At 39.9% G+C, this 19,722-nt stretch overlaps 1 protein-coding gene across 1 annotated transcript in view; it reads left to right on the top strand.

Annotated features, from left to right (window-relative positions):
- Nucleotides 1-19,722, top strand: part of RNGTT (RNA guanylyltransferase and 5'-phosphatase) — a 172,788-nt gene that overhangs the window by 126,552 nt on the left and 26,514 nt on the right. Inside the window, exon 13 of the mRNA XM_054395501.1 lies at nt 11,479-11,579. Within this exon, the coding sequence (XP_054251476.1) occupies nt 11,479-11,579 (101 nt within the window). The remainder of the gene's footprint in view (nt 1-11,478; nt 11,580-19,722) is intronic.

Below are 19,722 nucleotides of genomic sequence, written 5' to 3'. Positions count from 1 at the left end.
GTGCGATAAATAACCAGTTTTGCCAGCTTTTAAATAGCCCAAGTGATGGTTTAATGCAGGAGTAAACAATAATCTTTTTCTCTGTCTGATAATATTTGGTCTTAGTAGATAGCATTGTATTGCTGTTTTTTCCGTTTCCCCACTCCAGATCAATGGACTAATTCAGTCAGCTTTTCTGGGCATTAGTCTTTTTAATCACAGACCTTATTTTTGAGCCTGGAGGCTTTTACTCTTGGATCTTACTCTCCTTTGTCTCCTCGATCATCAGCTTGCATGCAAAGTAGCTTTGCCTGTGCATATGATGGATAATCTCTGAAGCTGATTCACCACCAAACACCATAAATGCCATAGTGCTACAATATAGTTTCCCTTCACCTCTAACAAAGCAATCTTCTCAAATAACTCATCTATCTTGAACTCTACTAAGAAAAGCTCTAATTTCTCTTCTCAGACAGGGAGTTTTGTGGGCCCATCATCAGAGTTGTATCTCTACTTCTTCCAGTCCTCACTGTCCTGCTCAATATACAGCAAGGACAAGCATTAACCACATTTACTCATCAGTGATCAAAACACCTCTGATGCCACATTCCCCTTTGCTTGGCTTTTTACCAAGCAGAGAACGTAGAATACTTGGGGAAGTACAGAGGGTATTGCAGTGATGGTCTGTCAGGAATATGGGAACAGTGTAAGTGTTTGTGTGGGTGGTTTGGGGAACAGGTGTTGGAACTGGGAAAGGAAGTTGGAAGGGACAGAATGCAGAATACTTAAAGAAGCTAAGAGTCACAGATTAACTGCTGATGGGTTAATATTTCCTCAAATAGATTTTACTGTCTGGTGTTCAGGGTTTTTTTTCTTCTTTTTAAAAAAAATTCTTTCTATTTTGTGACTGATAAAAACCTGTTACAATGAAGGGTTTTAATGATAGCACTTGAAATGCTTTTGTGTGTATGCACTTATGGTCACGTTGTTGCTATTTCTGACATTTTCAGCATACTTACCTGTTTTCCCAAAAGATCATTTGGTCTTATGGCAGTGCTTAAATGCAGCCAAATATGAGGTGTCTGTCTAGGAGCAAGTGTATGAAGTCCAGGCTAAAAGCATGAATCTGAAAAGAAATATTTTAGCAAGTTATTAACCAACTTTCAATGTAATGCAAAGGAACACAAAGCACCAATACACTTTTCTTTTGTATACACAAGCAGTGAAGAGAATATTTCAATAATAGGTTCAGTTCTGTTGCCTACTCTTCTAAAGGCTTTTGTGAAATTACACTATGAAGATGTGTACATTAGCCAACTGGAAAATTACCCATGTAGTGAGAACCAGACTTAGTAATTTGTTCTTTAAAAAGGGAAGTACATGGACAGTGGGGCTTCAGTAAGGCATTAAGGAGAGAAAGTGTAGAAATAAGCACACATTTGTAAGCAGAAGTTCAATAAATGGCCATGGTAACCTCCCTGGATCACAGAATCACAGAATGTTAGGGGCTGGAAAGGACCTTGAAAGATCATCCAGTCCAAACCCCATGCCAGAGCAGGATCACCTACACCAGATCACACAGGAACACATCCAGGAGAGTCTTGAATATCTCCAGAGAGGGAGACTCCACAACACCCCTGGACAGCCTGTTCCAGTGTTCTGTCACCTTCACAGTGAAAAAAATTTTCATTATTTTTCCATGGAACTTCCTATGCTTCAGCTTCCACCCGTTGCCTCTTATCCTGTCATTGGGCATCACTGAGCAGAGCCTGGCTCTATCCTCTTGGCACTCACCCTTTACATATCTATAAACATTAACGAGGTCACCCCTCAGTCTCCTCTGAGCTAAAAAGCCCCAGCTCCCTCAGTCTCTCTTCATAACATAGATACATGTTGTGATTTTTGCATTCACTTGGTGTCTTTCATAAAGGTGTGCTGTCATTTGAATAAGAATTATAAGCTTATATGAACATAAGTGTTCTAGTTTCTCTCTGCTGTATGCAACAGAGCTGACTCAATGAGCCCAATAATTGTTTGTAGCCTTAAAAATCTATGAATATACAATTAAGTCAATGATTGCTTTCATCTTTTGGTTTCTTGATCCACTGGTATGACTTACTCACATAATCTGTCAACAGTGTAAGCAACTCCTGCTTCATTGATTCGTCCCTTTGTAGGGTCTAGCCTGAAATAATTGATTATGATCAATACTTTTGGTTCTTTAAAATGATCCAGAGTCTGTAGCGCAAGGAAACAAAAACACATTTTGATTAATCATTCTGTCTTTATGTTTACACAGCTGAATGCAAGACTGGGTAGGGTGACAGTAGCCCTATGGATATTAAGAGGCCTCAATTAAGTAGAGTTCAATTTAAGCATTATTTTGAGTGGGAAAGAGGATCAGATTTATTGTTATTATAGGTTAGCAATAGTTAACTTTTCCTTTCAAGTGAAAGCTTTAGCATCATGTTGAATACAAAGTTGCTTGCAAAGAATTTAATTAAAACACAGAACAATACTGGTAATAGCAACGGGTGAATTCTACAACAGAACAAATATTTCATGCTGTTTGTGAACCTGAAGCCTTCTAGAATGTTTTAAAAATACTTTAAATGTCTTCGTCTTGGTAAACATATCCAACTAACTAAATACCAGAACGTTGTTTATGTCATGACTCAAATTGTTTCTTGTTAAAACACGAAAAAGCAAACTAACTCTTTTGAAACTGAAAATTATTAGAGATGTAAAGATTTATATTTAATGTTTATATTTCACACTCAAGGATACTTAATTGCAACTTATTGCATATTCAGTGTTGTTAAATGCTAGTGTCATGTCTAATGTGGCAAATTACGTTTGACGATTTAAAAGAACTTCAGTAGATTCCCAGCAGCTGTCTTGGTTAACCCCCTTTCCTCCCACCCTCCATCTGCCCTCACTCCCCAGTGGTAGTTAGCCTGCCATGACTCTGGGTCAGGCATGGTTATTCAAACAAATCCTCCCTGATCTGGGAAGATTTTCTGTGCCCTTCTTACAACCTTCTTTCTAAACTAGTGTGTGCCTGTGGCTGCCAACTTAGCAGTCCTCTGGATACCTTGCAGGGCTAGGTCTGACCATTTTACTGCATTTACTACCATTGCAGTGGTAGAGCCTTTGCCTTGGACTCAGTGTCTGTACTGTGAAGTGCATTAGGTGTGTCCCTGAAGTGTCAAGTTTGGTTTTATGTAAATGGGACCCAGTTTGCGTGCCCCAGAGCTGCCCAGCTGTCTCAACTAGCCTGTGGTGAGCAGCACTAACAGGAGGATTTGCCTTCCAAAGCACATTGTTTTTGCAAACTAAAATGCTACTGCAAGTGCAGCCATCATGGCTGCTAAAAGAACAAGTACCCAAAGAGAGACGACAGCTTTACAGAATAATTTAGGTTGGAAGGGACTTTAGGAGGTCAAATCCAATCCGTTAAAGCTGTTAGACATAACATTGATATGTCAGTGTACGTTTTTGATGTGGAGTTCTAATTTCTGTGGTTTGACTTGCTTGAAAGGTTTCAGACAGAAGCATGAACTCTGTATCTGAGATGCAATGGGACTGATATGTCTTAGAAGTAGTTCTGTGCATGCATACTCATTGCGGGGTGGTGGTGAGGATATCATTGCTACGAATGCTATATTTAAAATGCTAGGGAGTAGTTTGATCTCAGACAGATTGCTTCACATTTTGTTTTGGAATTAGAATAGAGAATAACTTCAGGCAGAACAGGTCTGCAGTATGCAGTGATTCATCAAAGGTGAAGTTTTCACGTACTTAACAACCAGAGTTCTTTTTTGGCTCCAGCTCATGTTTAAAGAAATTGATTTAGCACTTAGTATTCAAACTCAAGAACTTACTACTGCTGTATCGTGTGTACTCATTACAAAAAAGGAATCTCTTTCTCAGGGGTTATTAATTTGGCCTTTGGCTGAATTCTCATTTTAAGCTAAATTTCCATGAATTTCTGTCTTTTGTGGTAATAGAAGAAGCATGGGGGCTGTAAAACTTACTCTTGATAAAAGCTTTGAAGTCTCATTGCTTATCTAAGCCTTCCTAACTTAGGAAGGTAGGATTAAATTACCTGCTAACTTTACCAGGTGATCAGTGTTTACAAAACTGCTGTGAAGTGAGAATGGTGCTGTTTGGCAGTGGTCAAAATTAAGTGTAATAGTCAAAAGTGTATTTTGTAGTTGTTTTTTGCATCTTGAATGTAGTAGAGATAATTTTTCCTGTTTGGTTTTTTTTTTTTTTTTTTTTTTTTTTTATTAATACCTGAGGCTTGTTTCACACTGTGCTGGTTCTAGAGGTAAAAGCAAGAAAGATAACTCCATTTTAAAGAACAAATCCTCCTGCAATCTCCTTCAAGCAAGCCAGCCAATTAATTTTGTAATTAAACTTGTGTCAAAATTGTGAATGCAGCAGTGCAATTACAGGTGTGCAGATATATCCTGTCAAAACATTGCTTTTTCATTACTGATCTTGGAATAATCGTTCCTGTCTGTTGTGAAGTTTGTTTCTTAAATGACTTTTAGGAGGGTGTAACTTCTCAGTCTCAGAAAAAGACTTTGAAAAAAATACTGTAGTAGATCCTACATGGAATTAGTGCTCCAAAACTAATAGATAGAAAATACAATGCAGCTAAAAAACTGAGGATGGGGGCAGGTGTCACAGAAGATTAGGCAAGAAGTAAGGCCAGTAAGATGTCTATACTCAACAAAGGAGTAGAAAACATAATAAGAAATTCAGTAGTTCATACCTCAGTAAACATGATAAAGTTGGGGAAAATGAGATGCCTCTCCAACCAAGAGATCAAAAATCGTTTGAGTTTGGTATTCCTTGCTGAGAAAAGCCATAAAGCCTCTGAGAGAGTTTCTGAAGAAACTCTTGAAGAAAATAAAGCAGATATGAGAATTAAAAGGTTCTTGCCCAGATAAGGAAATAGTTAAAAGGTAGGAGTCAAGGGATGGTTCAGTCCTCACCAGGGAGGGCAGTCACACGGACAGTGAAAAAAGCAAACTGGAAAAAGGATGAACTGTAAAGTGAGGTTTTCTTTCTGGATCAGTAAAAGCTGGTGCAGAGAAGGGCTGCGAGGCTGGTGAGAGGTCTCAAGCACAACCCCTATGAGGAGAGGTTGAGGGAGCTGGGGGTGTTTAGCCTGGAGAAGAGGAGGCTCAGGGGTGACCTTATTGCTCTCTGCAACTACCTGAAGGGAGGTTGTAGTCAGGTGAGGGTTGGTCTCTTCTCCCAGGCAACCAGCAACAGAACAAGAGGACACAGTCTCAAGCTGTGCCAGGGGAAGTTTAGGCTCGAGGTGAGGAGAAAGTTCTTCCCAGAAAGAGTAACTAACTGGCCATTGGAATGTGCTGCCCAGGGAGGTGGTGGAGTCACCATCCCTGGAGATGTTCAAAAGAAGATTGGATGTGGCACTTGGAGCCATGGTTTAGTTGTCAGGAGGTGTTAGGTGTTAGGTAATAGGTTGGAATTGATGATCTCTGAGGTCTTTTCCAGCCTGGTTGATTCTGTGATTCTGTAAATGTGCAGAATTACACTAAGTCCTTGTAAGACTGATGTCTGAGCAATAAACCAGCACATAAACTTCTATGTATGTATGTAGAGAAAAAAAATTGTAACTGTGCATATAAAGTGTTAGCCTCTGAGCTGAGTGGATTTCTATGGACATAGAAGCATGTGAAACATGCCTGTAGAGGTTTACATGGTCTTACTGCGGGGAGCTCCATGAGCTCATGCAGGGCACACCAAAATTCATTATTCAGGAAGCCTCTGAGCTTGAAAATGGACAGTCTCTCAGAAAGCAACAGAAAAATATCATATGTGATTATCCTGTCTTTCACCTTCCCTGAGCACTTGCTTTTGGCTGTTGTCAAAGGCTTGGTAGGAGAGCTCTAGCTAGGCCATTCTCAGTGTTCTGTAGATTGGATGCAGCTCTTTCTGAAGATTTCTGTTCCATGACTCAAAGAGGCTGGTTTGTTCTTCTCATGCCAATAAGAATTAATTTCCTAAAGGAGCAGCTAGTGTTTTCAGGGTTTGCATTTCAGATTGAAGTAAACAGAGAGAGTCTGCAATACTGAAAGAAGCCTGTGGTCTTCCCTTAAAGACCTTCAGATTTTCTCAGAAGAAATCTTGGTGTTCAGTTTTCAGGGAGCTGGGTCTCTTTAGCTCAGAGAAAAGGAGACTGAGAGGTGACCTCATTAATGTTTATAAAGGTGTAAAGGGTGAGTGCCAAGAGGATGGACTCAGCCTCTGCTTGGTGATGCCCAGTGACAGGGTAAGAGACAGTGGGTGTAAGTTGAGGCACAGGAAATTCAATGCAAACATAAGGAAAAATGTTTTCACTGTCAGGGTGATGGAACACTGGAACAGGCTGTCCAGGGGGCTTGTGGAGTCTCCCTCTCGAGATATTCAAAACCCACCTGGATGTGTTCCTGTGTGATCTGCTGTAGGTGACCCTGCTTTGGCAGGGGGGTTGGACTGGACGATCTTTCGAGGTCCCTTCCAGCCCTTAACATTCTGTGATTCTGTGAAAATGGGATGTTTCCATCCTGTTATCTGTTCCTCCAGAAAGTATGGCTCTTGTTCATGGTTGGGAAGAAATGTTTACTATTTGTGAATGCAGAAGCAATCCAAATTTACCTTTTGGACACAAAATATATGGTGGCTTTTGATTGAGACCACCTCTCAATTTCCTCTGTCTTCAAGATGATTAGCTTCTCCTTATTTTTTCTGGAATTATATGTAAAAGGATGGTTTGGAGCCATAGATTTTATATAAAGTCAGTTAGACTGAGTCTAGTCATAAGGTCTCTAAAATATGACCTACTGCTTAAAAAGAATTTGATTGCTTGAGTACATATTAATAAATCCATCACTGTAAACACTCCAGTAGTCTTGCTCAGAAGATTATTGCAAGTCAGTAAATTAGAAGCTGTGTCACGCAGAGCTTAATATATGATTTTAGGGCTTATGTGTGATTGACAGCCATCCTGCTTTGGGAAGGTGTGCAGGCAACCGACTTTTTCAAATATCTGCTGATGTTACAGCATAGAATTGGTATGAAGGGGAAGGTAGGGTAGGAAGAGAAGAAGGATACATGCTTTTATAACTTTACTATCACATCACATCTTACTAGTTTTCTCATTTGAGTGGAAAAAAAGGATGTTTGATTTGGCATGAGTTCTGGATGTGAGGGACCACTGAAGAAAGTTTCTTTCCAAGGGACAATTTTCAGCTAGATGAAACAGGAGGACAAGGCTGAGATACTCAATAACGTTTTTTTTGTCTCAGTCTTCACTAGCAGTCTTGCTCCCCACCCGTCCTGAGCTGATGGACCACTAGGTGAGGAGCAGGGGGGTAAAATCCCTCTCACTGTAAGGGAAGATAAGATTTGGGACCACCTGAGAAACGTGAACATACATAAATCGATGGGACTAATTAAGATGCATCGCCAAGTCCTGAAGGAATTGGCTGATGTGATTGCAAAGCCTCTCTCCATTATATTTGAAAAGCCCTGGCAGTCAGGTGAAGTCTCTGAAGGCTGGAAGAAGGGAAACATCACACACATCTATAAAAAGGGTAAAAAAGAGGACCCTGGGAAATACTGACCTGTCAGCCTCCCCTCTGTGCCTGGGAAGGTCATGGAATATATCATCCTAGAAGCTATTCTAAAACATGTGGAGGACAGGGAGGTGACTCGAGACAGGCAGCATGTCTTCACCAAGGGCAAATCTTGCCTCACCAACCTAGTGGCTTTCTACAATGGAGTGACTACAGGAATGGATATAGGAAGACCAGTGGATGTCATCTGTCTGGACTTATGATCCCCTACAAATATCCTTCTGTCTAAACTGGATAGCTATGAATTTGATGGGTAGACTGTTCAGTGGATAAGGAATTGGCTGGATGGTTAAGGGCTTGATGTCCAGGTAGAGACAGGTGACATCTGGTGTCCTGCAGGGGTCCATACTGAGACCAGGTGATGTTCAATAGTTTCATTGATAATATAGACTGAGACTGAGTGCACCCTCAGCAAGTTTGCAGATGATAACAGTGGTGTGGTTGACAAGACTGAGGCACATCCAGAAGGATCTAGACAGGATAGAGAAATGGGCTCAGGAGAATCTCATGGGGTTCAGTAAGGCAACAATGCAAGGTCCTGCACCTGGGTCACAGCAATCCTCGATATCAATACAAGTTGGGGGATGATGAGATTGAGAGCAGCCCTGCAGAAAAGGACTTTGGAGTACTGGTGGATGAGAAGCTGGACAAGAGCAATGTGCATTCAAAGCCCAGAAGGCAAATCGCATGGCCCTCAGATCAAAAAAAAGGTGATTCTAGCACTTTGCTCTGGTGTAGGACCTTGCCTGGAGAACTCTGGTCAGCTCTAGATTCCTCAGCACAGGAAGAACATGAACCTGATACAGAAGGCCCAGAGGAGAGTCATGAGTATGATCAGAGGGCTGAAGCACCTCTCCTATGAAGACAGTCTAGAATGGTTAGGGTTGTTCAGACTGGAGAAGAGAATGCTCCAGGGACACCTTATAGCTACATTTCAATATCTGAAGGGGACCTACAGAAGGGCTTGTAATCATAGGATGAGGGGCAATGGTTTTAAACAAAAGCAGGGTAGATTTTGTTTGGACATAAGAAGGAAATTCTTTACAGTGAGGGTAGTAAAATACTGGAATAGGTTGTCCAGAAATATGGTTGAAGTCCCCATTCCTGGAGACATTCAAAGGCAAACTTGATGTGGCCCTGAGCCACCTGATCTAGTTGGAGATGTCCCTACTTGCTGCAGGGGGTTTGGATGAGATGACCTTTGAGGATTTCTTCTAACCTCATGCATTCTATGATTCTGCGATAGTTGGGAAGAGGTAAAATAAAATACATGGAAGGGGAGCAGGCATAGATAAGAGGTTTCAGAAGCAACTCCTGTAATGACAAGGATAAATAATTTATATTTTATTCACATGTTGAGGAGAAGATTGTGGAGAAATTCAGTGCAGAGCCTTACATGATTAGAATAGTAAAGCTGGGCAGATGACTCTACTGCAGGTGTTTGAGATGGGTTTATAATGCCCTGAACAGGAACCAGGACAGAATGCCTGAAGCCCTCCCTCTCAAACAGTCTGAGGACCATAATCAAGACAGAACATAAGATGCACTCTACCCAGCCACATTCAAATTCCAGAAGAAGCTTTTAGTAGGTTATTTTTGTCATGTGTAGCAGAACTACAGCTAAAAATGTTTGGAGCTAATTTAGGTTTCAGTTATGTGAAGCTTGCCTTTACGTACTGTCTAGCAGAAGTCACACACCATCTTTTCACTGACAAATGATAACCAAGATACGCTTCAGTTATGTTGAACAGAACAACTTTCTATTCTTACATCAGAAGCAAGAAAAGTCTTCATCTGCTTTTGTCACTTTCATTCTAGAACTGTTAAGTTTATCATCAATGAACTTTGTATTTTGCAGATACTTAGCACAGCATGGCTGCAATGTAATGCTGGTGATGGCTGTATTGACAAAAGATACTCTTTTACTTTTCCCCTGTTTGTGTTGATTCTTCACCATTGCCATGAAAGATATCCTAGTAGGGAAACATCAGGTTGGATCTCACTAATAGCTGGGGTGAACAAACAGCAGAGTAGTAAACTGAAGCAGATGATAGAAAAATCCGTGAGAAACCAAAGCCCTAATTTAAGAAAAAATTGCTCCTTCCAACTCTTGGTTCAAGTGTGTACCCTTTCTCTTAAGCAACAGATGTTCCCTTATTTATGTCCTTGTATATCATAGAATCATGGAATGGTTTGTGTTGGAAAGGGACCTCCAAAGGTCATCTAGTCCAACCCCCTCTGCAACAAGCAGGGACATCCTCAACTAGATCAGGTTATCCAGAGCCCTGTCAAGCCTCATCTTGAATATCTCCAGGGATGGGGGCCCAGCCACCTCCCTGGAAAACCTGTTCGGTGTTCCACTACCCTCATGGTAAAGATGTTCTTTAATCTTTACATAACTGAATTCCTTTGGTATGAAAGAACATGTTTCTGATGGGCCTTCCTGATAGTTGGCAGCATGGTGGTTGCTGGCTTTTTCATGTTGTATCAGTCAACAGCATGGCTAATAAAAATACCATTCATGAAATGATTCAGAAATGTTGAGATCTTAAATGTATCATATGTATGTTTGTATATACATACATACATACATGAATGTTTTATATATGTATCTGAATTTTATATATATATATATATCTATATCAGTGTTTATATAATCAATGTTTATATCTAGATATATATCTCTGTATATCTATCTACCTATACATACCTATATTGAATCATAGAATGGTCTGGGCTGGAAGGGACCTCCAAAGGGCATCTAATCCAACCTCCCCTACAGTCAGCAGGGACATCCTCAACTAGATCAGGCTGCTCAGAGCCCTGTTGAACCTCACCTTGAATATCTCCTGGGAAGGGGCCTCAACTACCTCCCTGGACAACCTGTTCCAGTGATCCACTACCCTCATAGTAAAGAACTTGTTCCTAACATCCAATCTAAATCTGCTCTATCTCTATCTCTGTCTCTATCATCTCTATCATCTCTATCATCTCTATCATCTCTATCTCTATCTCTATCTCTGTCTCTCTATATCTCTATCTCTATCATCTCTATCTCTATCTCTGTCTCTATCACCTCTATCTCTATCTCTATCTCTATCTCTATCTCTATCTCTATCTCTATCTCTATCTCTATCTCTATCTCTATCTCTACCTCTATCTCTGTCTCTATCATCTCTATCTCTCTATCTCTATATCTCTATCTCTGTCTCTATATCTCTATCTCTATCATCTCTATCTCTATCTCTATCTCTATCTCTATCTCTATCTCTATCTCTATCTCTATCTCTATCATCTCTATCTCTATCTCTATCTCTCTATCTCTCTCTCTCTCTCTCTCTCTGTCTCTATCATCTCTCTCTCTCTCTGTCTCTATCATCTCTATCTCTGTCTCTATCATCTCTATCTCTGTCTCTATCTCTCTATCTCTGTCTCTATCATCTCTATCATCTCTCTCTCTCTCTCTCTATATATATATATATCTGTCTCTCTCTGTCTCTCTCTCTCTCTCTTATCTATCTCAATGTCTTCATTTGTTACTCTGCTGCTTATTTTTTTTCCATTAGCCAGAGAGACATAATGAAGTATGCTAATTTTTATTTCCATTCTCAGCTTTTTATTACCTGCAGTGGCTTGGCTACAATGCTAAGCAGTTTTAAAAGGCAGCAGCAAATAAAGTACTGAAGCACAACTACCTCCATGGTAATGGAATTCATTGTTTCAGTCACTAAGTATTGTAATTCATTTGAGACAGCTACTATAGTCTGAAATGCTGAATTGTAACTTTTAAAACCAGTAAAAACCAATAAGCATAATTAAACTGCTTTTTCATTTTCTTCAGAAATACAGGCCTGGTCGATGTGATGATATTTTGAAATGGAAGCCACCCAGCCTGAACTCTGTTGATTTTCGTCTAAAGATAACAAGAATTGGTGGAGAGGGGTATGTAATCTCTTCCCTTTTTAAATGTATAACACTCATGTGAATGTCCCTTTGCAGTTAATCTCTCCTCTGATATTTCTTGACATTTCCTAGGGCTAAGCCTTTCTATATTCTGTAGAATTTGTTCATTGAAAATATAGACAACAGTGGTGATCAGTGCTGTACTGAAAACAACAGCAGATGTTTATAATGGAATTTTGCTCGTTCTTAAATTGTGTAATAAAATTTCTTTTAAAAGTGCTGTTTGGATTTGGCACTACTCCTTATGCTTTTAGATAGCAGACAGGCTATATTAGCTTAATCTCTTACATAATGTAACTGGTTTTCATTAGTTTTATGCAAAGTCATAACAGCCTAAGCATTCTTCCAGTTTAGAAGTGACAAAACAGGCACTCGTTTCCTTAGAGAAAAACCAAAACATTTTTACTCATTATTCTTAGCTATGGTCTTTGAAACCATTAAAATCTTAATCAATACCAGTGAGTCTCTCTGGTGAGACATCACCTGGAGTACTGTGTCCAGCTCTGAGGCTCCCAGCACAAGAGAGCCATGGACTTGCTGGAGCGGGTCCAGAGGAGGGCCACAAAGATGATCAGAGGGCTAGAGCACCTCCTATGACTGAAAGAATTGGGACTGTTCAGCCTTGAGAGGAGAAGGCTTCAGGGAGACCTCATAACTACATTTCAATATTTGAAGGGGACCTACAGGAAGGCTGGGGAAGTATTGTTTAGAAGGACAGGTAGTGATAGGACAAGGGGCTATGATTTTAACCTGGAGCATGGTAGATTTAGGCTGGACATAAGGAGGAAGTTCTTTACAACGAGGGTGATAAAATACTGGAACAGGTTGTCCAGGGATGTGGTTGATGTCATTCATCATTGTCATTTCATGTCATCCTGTAGACATTCAAGATCAGACGATGTGTCCCTGGGCAGCCTGATCTAGTTGGAGGTGTTCCTGCTGACTGCATAGGGGTTGGACAAGATGACCTTTGAGGGTTCCTTCCAACCCCAGGCAGGGTTCCCTTTGAATCTGGGAAGATGTGTAAATCTTTGCATTTCATCAGTTCTAAATACTGCTTGCTAGTTCAGTTTCCGCACATATTTAGTAGGGGCAATTTCCATGTTCAGTTGTGCCAGGGAAGAGAAGGGGACGATTGAGTTACTAGGTTTAAAGCTTGTCTTGTGTGGTGGTTTGGCCCTGGCCTGGAGGCTAGATGCCCACCAAAGGCACTCTATCACTCCACCTCTTAAATGGACAGGGGAGAGGGAAAAAATATAACAAAAGCCAGTAATAAGAGAGAAATAATTTTAATAACAATAATAAGGAAAAAACAGCAATAGACTGCACGGAAGTGATAGCAGGGAGAGATGTTAGTCTCTAGTTCCCATCAGCAGGACGATGGTCGGTCTGGGGAAGCAGGGCTCTCTAAGCTTGGTGGTTACTTAGGAGGATAGATGCCATGGACAAATTCCCCACTTCCTTCTTTCACTTCATTCTTATATCTGAGCTGACATTATATGGCATGGAATATCCCTTTGGTCAGCTGGGTCAGCTCTGTCCCCTCTCACCCTTCAGCGTACTCTTGGAGCAGGGAAATGTTGAAAAGACACAGCCTGGATACTTTTTCAGCAGTAGCCAAACACTGCTGTATTATCAACTACTGCTGCAAAACACAGCACTGGAAAGATGCTCTGAGGAGAATTAACTCCAGCTCAGCCAAACCCAATACACCTTGGAAAAGATATTGTTTGAAATGAAGTTAATTGATTTTTAGGTTGCTTAATGTCTTAACATTAGGGACTAATTTCAAGTTACAGCTTTTCTTTTTCTTGGTGCCACAGGAAGCTCAATAGAATTAATTCATATATTGCTTACATATTCCAGAGTGCTAATTATGGCCCATCTAACTTTTACACATTTGCACATCATCTTAATAAATACATTTGGGGAGTAGAGAGTATTGTAAGTTTTACTCCATAGTGTACTCAGCTGCTAACTTCTGAGCATTGCATTCAGACTTTTATGTTTGAAAACACAATATTAAAGTCTTAGTAACAACACAGCTATTTCAGAGAATATACATGAATATTTGAATATGTCTTCAAATATAGTTATAAATAAATATGCATATAATAAATATAGACATAACTAAAATCAGCTCAAACATTTCATGTTAATTTGGCTTTTGAGTTACAGAACACTGTAATAAGGAAGATTTCTTATTAAAAAAATTTCAAAAATTGTCCATTATTTGACATGAGGATTATTTTTATTATAAAATTCTTATGACTTCTGCTGGAGCTTATAAATACACTGTGGTAGCCACTGACTCAGAAGCAAAATTAAACAGATGTTAATTGTTAGAAAAGTATTTGCTTGATCAGTTAACACTGATTTCACCTACAGAGCTTTCAGTGCTGTTGTGTTACATTTAATGTACTGCATCACAGGTTATTTGATCGTAACATGAAAACATTATACAGTATTAGGCATCAAAAACTATTTCAAAATTGCTGGGCAGTTAGTAGCAAGTTATTAAAGAATGACTGTTTCGTTGTGGAATCAGAAACACTTTCTAGTGTTTACACAGAATCACTGTGGTTGGAAAAGATCTTTAAAATCATCAAGTCAAACCACTATCTAACTCTACCAGGACCATGGCTACACCATATCCTTAAGCACCATACCTAGATGGCTTCATAATACATGCAGGGATGGAGATTCAACCACTTCCCTGGGCAGCTTGTTCCAGTCTTGTTCTTTGATAATCCTTTTGGTATAGAAGTTTTCCCTAACTACCCCCTGGCATAACTTGATGCCATTTCCTCTTGCCTTGTCAGCTGTGACTTGTGAGAAGAAGCCAACACCCACCTCTCTACAACATTCTTTCAGGTAGTTGCAGAGAGTGATAAAGTTCTCCCATAATCTAGCTATGTGAAAATAAGGGCATTACTCATAGTGTGGAAATAATTATCTGGAGTAGTCTGTAAATACTGTAATACTGCAATATACTAATGTTTACATTCCACAATCATGAAGAATAATCCTAGAAATATGATATTTGATAAATAAAACACAGTTCTTCCAGATATATTTCACTTCAGCTCACTTGACGCTTGACTGCTATTAGCAGTGTAAGTGCGTTCATCCAACAAAAAAAAAGTTAATGAAGTATTGGGTGGAAAATAATAATCTGCCATTGTTGGGAAAAAAAGTATTTATGTTAAGTAATGGCCTGTGAGACAGGAGCTTGTGCCCAGTTAAATGCAAACAATGAATAAAATACTCCAGGTTTAACTGCTTCAATTGTTCATTGGAGTATCTAATTTATCGCTTGGTAAAATCTCAATTCATTTGAGGAAACATCAGTATTGTGCTGATTTCAAAGTTGTTGACTGGAGTTTCAAAAGAAGCCTTTTTAATTCTAGACTGTAAAAAAGACAGTTACTGAACTCTGAGCACTACTGTAATAAAATGGTTGATTTCTAATCATAACTGAAAATTCAATTGTCCTGAACTGAATGTCTTACTAATGGCAATCCTAACACAGCAGCGTTAGTCTTCCTGCCTCCCCCCACCCCACTGAGATGGAAAGCAAGCATTGTTGCTAGTTTCAGCCTTTTAGATAAAAAAACCTTCTTCTTCAGTAATCCAAAAAGAAATCTGTCATGAATTTGACAGCAAAATAGTATAGATTAAGTAAAAGTACTGTTCTAGACTTTGTATGTAATAATACTTACGGAAATAGAAGGTATGCCTTTGTGTTGGTCTCATACTGACAAATGAGAGGAGCCAAAATCTTTAAGTATTGATCTCAGATATTTGACAGCTTGGAACAATGAAAATGGAGATTCTCTGTAATTTCCAAGTTCTCTGTTCTGATTTGCAGACTCATCTTTAAATCTTGAAATGCGGATATGTCTAAACCTGTGCTATGAGCCTGTGTGATCTTATAAAAGTTCACAGCCTAGGCAGTACTGCCACAGCCTGAGCCTGTATAGCAAAACTCCAACCATGCAGCCATTGTATTTATAGTTTCCTGTTTACTTAAATAGTGAAAAAAGCATGCAAGAGCATTATTTATTCAGTAACAAGAGATTAGAGGACTGTCAGCTGTTGGACATGTCTTTTGGATGGCATATGTAATTGAGATCCTGAACAATTGTAAACAATCCTCTGCATTTTTCATGTGAATAAAGGAATTGCCTCTAGGGAGTTTGCCAGATTTTAGTCAGTATGATTATTTTCCATCTACCTAAAACTCCCTTGTGCTTTCAGTTGTGCATTTCCATCCATAGATCAGTCTGCAATAGTAATGTTAACTGCAAAATAGCTGCCGTGTTTCACCCCAGTCGTTGCTCAATTATGGATGAATAACCATTTGGTTTTATCTAGGGTTCAGTTATCCCATTGATACCAGAGGGAGCTTTGCCGTTGACGTAAAAAGAAAGATTTGGCTTATGATGTATGAAGTACCTTTAGAATAAGCATCTCTGTATGGATAAAGACTGTATAACAAATAACAAACATAAAGAAAAAGGCAGGATTTCTGTCACCTCAGTGACCTAATGCTGACACTCCTGTTCAATGCAGATTTTGAAAGAAATTGTGTTATTGCACCGTAGTGAATTACGATGTATCAGCTGAGCCGTGGTAATTGTCCCCTGTGTATTGGCATAGTCCAGCCTGTCCAAGCATCAGGATGAGGGTTAGATTGACTCTGTTCATGTTGTGTTTGCATGAATTCCAACTTATGTTTTCCTCTCCATCTCTTCTCATCACATCCATATAGTTACATCCTTTTAAAACAGACCAAAACAACCTCCAACCCCCCCGCTTTCACACGCAAAATCCAAAACAACTTAAAAACTTATTAAATCAGCTAAAAAAGGGAGGACCTCATTGTTCACCTCTGGTGAAACGCAGCAGCTGAACTTACAAGTCCTCAGGTGTGTTTTAAAACAACAGACCCACCTCTCAGCACTTCTCCATCGTTTCAGGTTTAATAAGATAATGGTCTTACATGAGCAGTGTGAACTGGAGCTTTTTGATCATGTAAAAGTACCTTGATTTTTTTTCCTTAGTTAGTATGATCTGCTGGAGAGCAGATGCATGGAGAAGGGCCTTGGAGTCCTGGTGGATAACAAGTTACGCATGGGACAGCAATGTGCCTTTGTGGCCACGAGGGCCAATGGGATCCTGGGGTGCATTAAGAGGAGTATGTCCAACAGACTGAGGGAGGTTCTCCTCCCCCTCTACTTTGCACTGTTGAGACCTCACCTGGAATATTGTATCCAGTTTTGGGCCCCCCTGATCAGGAGGGACTCAAGAGAGTCTGGTGGAGGGGTGCAAGGATGATTAAGGGACTAGAGCACTGCCTTCTGGGGAGAGACTAAGAGACTTGGGGCTTTTTAATCTGGAGAGAAGACTGAGAAGGGGTTTAATAAACGTTTATTAATATATGAGGGCTGGGTGTCAAGACAGAAGGGACAGGCTCTTCTTAGTTGCACCCTGTGATGGGACAAGAAGCAATGGATGTAAACTACAGCACAGGAGGTTCCACCTCAACATGAGGAGGAACTTCACTGTGAGGGTCACAGAGCACTGGAACAGGCTTCCCAGAGAGGTTGTGGAGTCTCCTTCTCTGGAGGCATTCAAAACCTGCCTGGATGCAATCCTTCACAGACTACCCTAGGTGATACTGCTTTGGCAAGGGTCTTGGACTCAATGATCTCTGGAAGTCCCTTCCAACCTCTAATGTTCTATGATTCTATGATCTTACAGTCAGGACTGATTTTAAACAGTAGAGATGTTTTTTCCCAAAATGTCTGACTCCAAGAATATTTCTTAGAAAAAAATGAAAAGCCCAATCCAGCTCTAAGCCTTATTTAAATGTCAGAAATATCAAATGAAAATGTCTACATAGTGCCAGAATTATGGTAGCTTCCAAACCCAGAATTTCTTAAATGTCCATGCTTCCTTTTACAGTTTTTTTTAATTAGCCTATGCAAGTCCCTTAATTTTATCTTTATGAGATGTGCTAAATCAAAGTGTCAGCAAGGCTTTGATTTTGTTGGCTTTGAGTGAATATCTTACTGGGTCAATTCGATAGCATTCAAATCACAGAGTACTACAAATTTTATAGAGAACCTTGAAGTATTGGAAAGAATGAACAATTTTATTCATCTTATCAGAGAGGAATGGTAATAAAGTCTTGTTTTCTTAAAAAAGCCATCTGAAGTAGACATAAACTCTTTGTTACTAGCAAGTCTAAATTGTTTTTTTCAGTACATCCATGATTAAATAGACCACATGGGAAAAAAAAATCACACAATGTTTAGACAAAGTTCTGCTTATCTTTGTTGTTGTTGAGTAATAAAAAATGTCAGGTAAAGTACAATAAAAAAAAGTCAGGTAAATTGCATTCAAGGGCAAGCAGGGGCTTCAGATCTTGACAGCAGGGGCTAAATATCTTGGAGACATTGGTAATTAGACATTAATAACTAAATGTAAGTATCTTGACTACAGGCAAGTGAATGCTTTCCTTTTGTTCAATGTGATTTTGTCCTTTTTGTTCTGTAAATTAGAAGGAACTCAGAGGAGGCAGGAGGATGCAACAGGTTCAACATAACCATGATATTCTTGATTTGCTGTCATAAAGCAATGTGTTCTGTAACAGGGTGGTTTATCCTTTTTATAAACTAGTCATCCTGATTCTTCTGCTTTGAAAGAAAAAACAACTGATAAGTGACTGAAAAATCATGCAAGTTAATTGGATCAGCTAAGATCTGTAGAACTGACATGACAGTGTATTTGGCTCACATTTTCCTACTCCCTCCTCTCTTTCAATTTCCCCATTTACATGATTCATAAATTGTTGGTTTAGGCTGGCAACTGTTTGCCTTCTCACCTGTTTGCAGAATACTCATTATCAGAGAACACAAACTTATTCTTACACATGCCATCAGTCATTGAAAGTCAGTTACAAATAGTACCCTGGTGATAAAAGTAGTAATTCCATATTCCTCTAGCCTCCAAAGATCACAGGCAAGATTGGGGCTGCATTGCTGCTGGGGACAGTGGAGTAATGAGGCAGAATGCAAGCAATGCCGCACAGCAGTTATAGAACAAATTAGGAGAAGGTGCTGCAAATAGATACAAAGATGCATAGTGTTGGGATGACAGCAGGAGGAGGGCAGGTTGGAATGTGCTCACTGCATTTATGGCTGTACTTTTGTTGAAGGAAGTGTGTGCTTTGAAGCTGCTTGCTTCTGATGGAATAGTGAGAGTTGCAAATTAAAGCAAATGAGCAATTTGTTTAGCTATTACCTTCAGGCATTCAATTGTTAACCACAGTAGGTCTTACTAATTCGGAAGAAATGCAGGGGCAGGGTGGTGCAAAGTGATCTGGAAGCAATGTTGTTATGTGTACGAAGAACAACACGATGGCATGAGAAGGGAAGGCACAAATGTTGCCTTGGTAAAAATATGCAATGCACAACTGCCATTGTTGTCATTACAATGGAAAGTAGTAGGCAGACATTTTAGCCAGACACTATACTGTATGCATATGATACTTACATAAATATTTATGCAGTGTAGTAGCATGATCTATAAGAAGTGTAAGGGGCAGTGAGGAGATACTTCAGAGCTCTGGAGTCTTCACCTCAGGGGTGAATCAGACTAACATGAGCCAGCAGTGTGCTCAGGTAGCCAGGAAGGCCAGCAGCATAGTGACTAGCAGGACCATGGCAGTAGTTGTCCCTCACTGCCCTGCACCGGGGAGGCCACACCTAAAGTACTGTGTTCAGTTTTGGGGCCTTCACTACAAGAAAGATACTGAGGGGGTGGAACGGGTACAGAAAAAAGCAGTGAAGATGGTGAAGGATCTGGAGAACAGGTCTTATGACCAGCTAAAGGAGTTGGGATTGTTTAATCTGGAGAAAAGAAGTCTGAGGGCAGACCTTACTGCTCTCTGCAGCTATCCAGAAGGAGGTTGTATCAAAGTGGGGCTCAGTCTCTTCTCCCTAGTAACAACTGATAGGATGAGAATAAGTGGCGTCAAGTTGCACCAGGGGATGGTTTGAATTGGGTATTAGAAGAAACTTTTCACTGAAAGCATTATCAAACTCTGGAGTAG

Source organism: Indicator indicator, chromosome 2 (assembly GCF_027791375.1).
Source record: "Indicator indicator isolate 239-I01 chromosome 2, UM_Iind_1.1, whole genome shotgun sequence".
Classification (NCBI taxonomy): domain Eukaryota; kingdom Metazoa; phylum Chordata; class Aves; order Piciformes; family Indicatoridae; genus Indicator; species Indicator indicator.
Note: the sequence above shows the minus strand (reverse complement) of the source record. Positions and strands in the feature narration are given on the sequence as shown.